The 9,188-nt window shown below is 40.9% G+C and overlaps 1 protein-coding gene across 1 annotated transcript in view; it reads left to right on the top strand.

The window, feature by feature from the left end:
• The window catches only part of LOC118386516 (gamma-crystallin M2-like), a 1,451-nt gene extending 902 nt beyond the window's left edge, over window positions 1-549 (top strand). The window contains exon 3 of the mRNA XM_035774234.1: window positions 195-549. Coding sequence (XP_035630127.1) covers window positions 195-530 — 336 coding nt within the window. The 3' untranslated portion in view covers window positions 531-549. The remainder of the gene's footprint in view (window positions 1-194) is intronic.
• The last annotated feature ends 8,639 nt before the right edge of the window (window positions 550-9,188 follow it).

Below are 9,188 nucleotides of genomic sequence, written 5' to 3'. Positions count from 1 at the left end.
CAAGCCCATGCACATCAATTGTTGAAGGAAACCAGGACAACAGCCAAGAAACCCATTTAAAGAGGCATTCCAAAGGCCTAATATTGTTAAGAACATACAGAGTGATGGCAATTTAAATAATTCAAGTGATTACTTTTATATTAATAATTAGGGATACTGGCATTTATGTATTTTTGGTTGTATTTATTTTGCAGGTCTATGGAAATTCCTACAAGATCAGGTTCTATGACAGGCCAGATTTAGCTGGCCAGATGGAAGAGTGGAGCGAAAACTGCCCATCGGTCCACGAAGCCTTCAAGTTCTGTGAATTCCACTCTGCTGTAGTGATGGATGGTGCCTGGGTCTTCTATGAGCTGCCCAACTACAGGGGTCAGCAGTACTTCCTGGAGCACGGAGAGTACCGTAACTTCACAGACTGGGGCGCCACCTCCCCTGTCGTGGGCTCCCTCCGCAGGATCACAGAGTTCTGGAACCTTAAGACCCCTCGTGTTTTAGTTCTAGAGCCCAAAATAAAGGAAACACCAACATAAAGTGTCTTAATAGGGTGTTGGGCCACCATGAACAAGAAAAGCTTTAATGCACCTTGGAATATATTCTACACGTGTCTGCAACTCTGTTGGAGGAATGCAACACCATTTTTCCACAATAAATTCTATAATTTGGTGTTTTGTTAATGGTGGTGAAAAACGCTGTCTCAGGCACAGCTCTAGAATAAGTGTTAATATTGTTTGAGATCTGGTGACTGAGATGGCCATGGCATATTGTTCACATCATTTTCATTCTCATCAAACCATTCAGTGACCAATCGTGCCCTGTGGATGGAGGCATTGTCATCCTATATAATTTAAATGTAAATGTAAATGTCTATAGGGCCATAGCCATGGTAGCCAAGATACTTGCAAAAATAATGGCCTGACCAGCATTTTTATACATTTGAAGTGGGAAGTTTACATACACAGGTTGGAGTCATTAAAACAAGTTTTTCAACCACTCCACAAATTTCTTGTTAACAAACTATAGTTTTAGCAAGTCGGTTAGGACATCTACTTTGTGCATGACACAAGTAATTTTTCCAACAATTGTTCAGACAGATTTTTTCACTTATAATTCACTCTCACAATTCCAGTGGATCAGAAGTTTACATACACTAAGTTAACTGTGCCTTTAAACAGCTTGGAAAATTCCAGAAAATTGTGTCATGGCTTTAGAAGCTTCTGATAGGCTAATTGACATCATTTGAGTTAATTGGAGGTGTACCTATGGATGTATTTCAAGGCCTACCTTCAAACTCAGTGCCTCGTTGCTTGACAACATGGGAAAATCAAAAGAAATCAGACCTCAGAAAATAAATTGTCGACCTCCACAAGTCTGGTTCATCCTTGGGAGCAATTTTCAAATGCCTGAAGGTACCACGTTCACCTGTACAAACAATAGTCCGCAAGTATAAACACCATGGGACCACACAGCCGTCATACCGCTCAGGAAGGAGACGCGTTCTGTCTCTTAGAGATGAACGTACTTTGGTGCGAAAAGTGCAAATCAATCCCAGAACAACAGCAAAGGACCTTGTGAAGATGCTGGAGGAAACAGGTACAAAAGTATCTATATCCACAGTAAAACGAGTCCTGTATCGACATATCCTGAATGGCCACTCAGCAAGGAAGAAGCCACTGCTCCAAAATCGCCATAAAAAAGCCAGACTACGGTTTGCAACTGTCCTCTGGTCTGATGAAACAAAAATATAACTTTTTGGCCATAATGACCATCGTTATGTTTGGAGGAAAAAAGGGGTGGCTTGCAAGCCTAAGAACACCATCAGGAACACACCTTCATGAAAGCACCTGCTTTCAATGTACTTTTTTCCCCTTATTTATTCAAGTGTTTCCATTATGTATCTGAACAAACACAAACCACATCTAATATTTAAGTCAAGAAACAGGGAATTTATAATACAACGTCATTTATGATGGATGTATACATAAGTTCCTGTGACAGTTGGCATGTTAAATGTGATGAACTACAGTAAATATTACTGCTTTATCCAGGATCATATTCCAATGTTCTGACTGTGAAACAAGTTCACTTTGATCTAACTCCTGGATCGTCATTAAGCTGTGTTGATCCTGGATCGTCATTAAGCTGTGTTGATCCTGGATCGTCATTAAGCTGTGTTGATCCTGGATCGTCATTAAGCTGTGTTGATCCTGGATCGTCATTAAGCCGTGTTGATCCTGGATCGTCATTAAGCCGTGTTGATCCTGGATCGTCATTAAGCCGTGTTGATCCTGGATCGTCATTAAGCTGTGTTGATCCTGGATCGTCATTAAGCTGTGTTGATCCTGGATCGTCATTAAGCTGTGTTGATCCTGGATCGTCATTAAGCTGTGTTGATCCTGGATCGTCATTAAGCTGTGTTGATCCTGGATCTGTCTATAACAATTTTGTAAATCAGTGCAAATAAAATGAATAACTTAACCAATAGCTAAAGCTAGCGACAATCAGAATCATAGAACTGGATCGCCTTACTAAAGTTGTTAGAAATCTGTCTTGGCGTTGTGCTGGTGGGCTTTTCTGTAAGTTAAATACTTTAAGCACAGTTGCTTTGGTTTGACTGGCCTAACTGTAAAGTTTTCTTAAAATATAAAAAAAAAATTCACGTTTTAATAGTAATTTCAATGTAAATGTAAAGGATTATCTAAATTAGGGGATACTGTAAGGGTTTTCTTCTGGATCAAAATGGGGCTTAGGTGGTGGGTGCGGCGAGGTGTGGCAGTGGGCTTGGCCATTAGTGTGGTCGCCAACCGAACGGTTTAGAGGCCCTCCTCTTGGCCGCATAGATAACATTTAGCTATTTTAAAGTTCTTATGCTCTCGGAGTGACTCAAACATTCTAACAAAATCAATGGGGGCCCCATGCCATGGAAAAAAATACTCCTGAATGGATCATTTTGGGAATTTTAAATTCTCTGTGACTGTTTAGTTTTTATAATTATAAGTTCTCAAAGATGATCATATTAAAACATATATTGGTCTATTATATTTTCTATATACTGTATAACTGTTTTTTGTTGTTTAAGTGTACAATGAAGACCTTTTACCATTCATATTTTTTTTATATATATACAGTATACTAACTTAGGCGACCCGTCCAATACTTTTCTATGCAGAAAAATCCTGTACTTTAACAGAGAAGTACCGTTTGTAACATTTAGTTTGTTGTGCATTAGATAAAGACAGCCTTTTAAGAGCCTGTTAATAAATCCTGGACTAAATGCATCATGACATGGCTTTTCATGAGTTAAAACAGTGTTACTCATTCGATTTATATGATCCGTGTTTATCTCCAGCTGGCCTTGATGGCCCTAGATTGGTTTTGATCCCACATTAACTGACTGAGGTTTGGCACTTTCCACCTGCTATTGTGTGATTCAGTGCTTTTGAACAATGCGTAGAGCCTACATAAATATTTGAATAGCTGATTGAAATATCTGATTAGTTTGGTGCTAATCATGTGCTTGGTGTTAGTGTCTCTAACATGTATAAAAAGGATACCTGCATACCCTGAGCCTTAATGTTGTCACTACGCCTGGTGTTCTGAACTCTGAAGGAATTAAGGTGAGATGTGTTCTGGTGAAGATTCCTGTCATGAATAAGTAAGTACCTGTTCCATAGTACTAATTCCATAGTTCCATAGTTCTGGAATTCTGAATTCAGAATTGTGACAGAACTGTCTGTTCTCCTCCAACAGAAGACAGAAACTTTCAGGGACGGTCGAATCCAAAGGAGACTCCGCTGACCTGGAGGGCGGCTGATGGGTCCTCTATGAGCGCTGCGACTACATGGGCTTTCAGGGGGGGTATGCAGACTGCCAGCACTGGATGGGCTTCAACGACTGTATAGGTTCCTGTCGGGTCATCAGAAAAGTACAGTATGTCATGTAGACGTGGGGACCAAAGACGATGTGGAATGATAAAGGCTCAGATATACACTGAACAAAAATATGAAGGCAACTTGCAACAATTTCAAAGATTTTACTGAGTTACAGTTCACGAAAGTTAACCAGTCAATTTCAATATATTAATTAGATCCTAATCTATGGATTTCACATGACAGGGAATACAGATTTGCATCTGATGGTCACAGATACCTTAAAGAAAAAGTAGGGCGTGAATCAGAAAACGAGTCAGTATCTGGTGTCACCACCATTTGCCTCATGCAGCGCTACCATCTCCTTCGCATAGAGTTGATCAGGCTGTTGATTGTGGCCTGTGGAATGTTGTCCCACTCCAATGGCGGGAACTGTAGCACGCTGCCGTACACGTCGATTCAAATCAAATCACATTTTATTTGTCACATACACATGGTTAGCAGATGTTAGTGCGAGTGTAGCGAAATGCTTGTGCTTCTAGTTCCGACAATGCAGTAATAACCAACAAGTAATCTAGCTAACAATTCCAAAACTACTACCTTATAAACACAAGTGTAAGGGGATAGGAATATGTACATAAAGATATATGAATGAGTGATGGAACAGAGCGGCATAGGCAAGATACAGTAGATGGTATTGAGTGCAGTATATACATATGAGATGATTATGTAAACAAAGTGGCATAGTTAAAGTGGCTAGTGATACATGTATTACATAAGGATGCAGTAGATGATATAGAGTACAGTATATACGTATACATATGAGATGAATAATGTAGGGTATGTAAACATTATATTAGGTAGCATTGTTTAAAGTGGCTAGTGATGTATTTTACATCATTTCCCATCAATTCCCATTATTAAAGTGGCTGGAGTTGAGTCAGTGTGTTGGCAGCAGCCACTCAATGTTAGTGGTGGCTGTTTAACAGTCTGATGGCCTTGAGATAGAAGCTGTTTTTCAGTCTCTCGGTCCCAGCTTTGATGCACCTGTACTGACCTTGCCTTCTGGATGATAGCGGGGTGAACAGGCAGTGGCTCGGGTGGTTGCTGTCCTTGATGATCTTTATGGCCTTCCTGTGACATCGGGTGGTGTAGGTGTCCTGGAGGGCAGGTAGTTTGCCCCCGGTGATGCGTTGTGCAGACCTCACTACCCTCTGGAGAGCTTTACGGTTGTGGGCGGAGCAGTTGCCGTACCAGGCGGTGATACAGCCCGACAGGATGCTCTCGATTGTGCATCTGTAGAAGTTTGTGAGTGCTTTTGGTGACAAGCCAAATTTCTTCAGCCTCCTGAGGTTGAAGAGGCACTGCTGCGCCTTCTTCACGATGCTGTCTGTGTGGGTGGACCAATTCAGTTTGTCTGTGATGTGTACGCCGAGGAACTTAAAACTTACTACCCTCTCCACTACTATTCCATCGATGTGGATAGGGGGATGTTCCCTCTGCTGTTTCCTGAAGTCCACAATCATCTCCTTAGTTTTGTTGACGTTGAGTGTGAGGTTATTCAGAGAATCCCAAACATGCTCAATGGGTGATTTGTCTGGCGAGTATGCAGGCCATGGAAGAACTGGAAGAACTGGGACATTTTCAGCTTCCAGGAATTGTGTACAGATTCTTGCGACATGGGGCTGTGCATTATCATGGTGAAACATGAGGTGACGGCAGCCAGATGAATGGCACTACAATGGGCCTCAGGATTTCATCACTGTATCTCTGTGTGTTCAAATTGCCATCGATAAAATGCAATTGTGTTTGTTGTCTGTAGTTTATGCCTGCCCATACCATAATCCCACCGCCGCGATGTTGACATCAACAAACCGCTCACCCACACGACACCATACACGTCTGTGGTTGTGAGGCCGGTTGGACATACTGCAAAATTCTCTAAAACAATGTTGACGGCTTACAGAAGGAATAGCTACACTGTTTGTATTCTGCAATATTGGTTTGCGGTTTCAGTTTTGCGTGAATGCTGCCAGCTATCCATGGTTTCTGGTTAAGATAGGTTTTAATAGTCACAATGTTATTCTCGGATGCTTCCCGGAACATATCCCGCATGATCAATACAATCTTGAAGCGTGGATTCCGATTGGTCAGACCAGCGTTGAATAGTCCTTAGTACGGGTAAATCCTTTTTGAGTTTCTGCCTATAGGAAGGGAGGCGCAAGATGGAGTCGTGATCAGATTTGCTGAAGGGAGGGCGGGGGAGGGCCTTGTAGGCATCCCGGAAGTTGGAGTTGCAGTGGTTGAGTGATTTAGCAGCGCGAGTACTGTAGTCAATATGTTGATAGAACTTCAGTAACGTTTTCCTCAAATCTGTTTTGTTAAAACCCCTAGCAACAATAAATGCGGTCTCAGGATATGTGGTTTCGAGTTTGCATAAAGTCCAGTGAAGTTCTTTGAGGGCCGTCATGGTATCGACTTGAGGGGGGAAATACACGGCTGTGACAATAACTGAAGAGAATTATCTTGGGAGTTCATACAGTCAGCATGAAGACATCAAAACAATGAAATAACACATATAGAATCATGTAGTAACCAAAAAAGTGTTAAACAAATCAATACATATTGATATTCTTCAAAGTAGCCACCCTTTGCCTTGATGATAGCTTTGCACACTCTTGGCATTCTCTTAACCAGCTTCACGAGGTAGTCACCTGCAATGCATTTCAATAAACAGGTGTGCCTTGTTAAAAGATAATTTGTGGAATTTCTTTCCTTAATGCGTTTGAGCCAGTCAGTTGTGTTGTAACAAGGTAGGGGTTGTATACAGAAAATAGCCCTATTTGGTAAAAGTCCATATTATGGCAAGAAGAGCCCAAACCCTTGAACGAGTAGGTGTTTCCAAACTTTTGACTGGGATTGTATGTCTATTTGCTCTCCTCTTCTCACCTTTTCCCTGCACTTGTGGACTTCAGTGCACAACACATTAGCTGTCTGTGACTAAGCAAAAAAAACCTTTCCAACCCAAACCTTCCTGTCAGTACCGCTAACCGCAACACACAGCTTACACATTGTCACGTCATTGTCGACATAGCTACTATAACTAACGTGGTAGTAAACACTCTACAAACATGCAGTACAGTGTACCGTCAGAAAGCAGTTTAGCAGTTACACCAAAAGTTTTCCTTGACCTGGAAGAGTTTCAGTGTTGGATAGCCATAGCCATAGCCAGCTAGCTAACATATCATCCCTCTCTGTCGGGTGTTTGAGTAGGCTAAACTAGCTAGCTGCATTTGTTTAACTAAGTGAAAGAAAAAAAATACAACCAAATATCTCTTTCTCTCCCTCGATTCTTAATTTTGGAAGAAATTAATTTCTTCAAAACTGTTCAACTATTGTCCTTCTCTCCCTTTGATCAATTACTCACCACATTTTATGCCCTGCAGTGTTAGCTATTTGTAGCTTATGCTTTCAGTAGTAGATTCATTCTCTGATCTACTGATTAGGTTGACAACATGTCAGTCCATGCTGCAAAATCTCTGATAGGTTGGAGGACGTCCTCTGCATGTTGTCATAATTACAGTGTAAGTCAATGGAAGGGGGTGAGAAACATGAGCCTTCTAGGTGTTGTGTTGAAGTCAATGTCCGCAGAGGAGGACAGAAGCTAGTTGTCCTCCAGCTACACTGTGGTGTTACCCTAAAGAGTTCAGTTGAGGCTACTGTAGATCTTCATTGCAAAACAGTGTGTTTTAATCAATTATTTGTCGACGTGAATATATTTAGTATAGTTTTATCTAAAAATGATAACTTTAATGTTTCACTATTTAGATTTTTATGAAATTCACTGAGGAGGTTGGTCCTCCTGGTTCTTCCTCCGAGGAGGTTCTTCCTCTGAGGAGCCTCCACTGACTCCAACACACACTCACATACAATCATAATTTACGGTGCTGCTATTCTGGTTATCATATATACTGTGATTGCCTAGTCACCTTACCCTTAAACATATCTACCTCTATCCCTCCAATATCCCTCCCGAGTGGCGCAGCGGTTTAAGGCACTGCATCACAGTGCTAGATGAGACACAACAGACCTGGGTTTGACCCTGGGCTGTATCACATCTGGCCGTGATCGGCAGTTCCATAGGGTGGGGCATAATTGGCCCAATCGTTCAGGTTTGGATGTCATTGTAAATAATGTTTTTTTTTAACTGACTTGCCTACTTAAATAAAAAATACAAATAAATCCCTGCACATTGTAAATATGGTATTGGAACTGACCCAGGATATAGCTTACTTTCTCTTTTTCTTATGTTTTTGTTCTACCTTATGTTATTTTTTAGTGCTATTCATTTCTGCATTTTGGGGTTTGGAGCATGCAAGCATACCACGAAGTTGTACATTTTCAAAAATGTACATTCTACTAGAAACACTTTACACATGTAAAAATGTATGAAGTGTCAAAATGTTAAAGGATTTATAAAGGGTTTATCTGTAGTTTTAAATAAGTGAATTATTAGCTTATAAATCTTTAATAAACAGTTATATTGAACATTGATTGAATTTGTACATTGTGCAACTGTCATTTAGATTCTTGCCCAATGCTGAACCTATACATGATCAGGTGTAAAGTCATTTAGTGTGATTAACTACAAGAACACTGATCAGAAATTATAATCCGTCTACTCTATATGAGTTAAGAGAACCCCAATGTTAGCTAACCCCGACACGTTCTAAATGTTGTAGATGGAGGGTGGGGCATGGGTGTTGGAATCTTGAGGGGTATTGAACTGTAAGGGCATTCCAAGACTAAGATTATAATCCTTCTACTCTATATGAGTAACTCCATGTTGGTAGACTCATTCTACAGTAAATGTGGTGTGCAGTACAGTAGCCAAGATGTTGGGTGGGGCATGATGGCTGTTGGAAATATCAGTTCCATTGCAAATGTTAAAGCTTACAGGACAGAGCCGTGTGGCCAGAAGCCAACTTCATGGAGGCCATCGCACTACCAGCCGCCCAGAAAACAATTTAATTACATCAATAAATCATTTTCTGGAATCGGGCGTTCTATGATCGAAAGGTCAGCTGGTATACAATTACCGGATAAACATTGTATAAAGTGGGTGCACTTTTAAAACATTTGCCACATCAGCTATTGTGCCGATAACAACGCTGAGGCTATTCAAATGACAATGATTCCCCTGGCATTGCATTTCAATGTCCCACATATATAAATATGGTCCACGCCAGTAGCGATACTGCTGTATATGATAGGGGGGTATAAACATTCAGTTATCAAAAAAGTCAGAGATAAGCCCCAATC

The sequence above is a fragment of the Oncorhynchus keta genome, chromosome 7 (genome assembly GCF_023373465.1).
Source record: "Oncorhynchus keta strain PuntledgeMale-10-30-2019 chromosome 7, Oket_V2, whole genome shotgun sequence".
In the NCBI taxonomy this organism is placed as follows: domain Eukaryota; kingdom Metazoa; phylum Chordata; class Actinopteri; order Salmoniformes; family Salmonidae; genus Oncorhynchus; species Oncorhynchus keta.
This window is presented reverse-complemented; position numbering and strand designations above follow the sequence as displayed.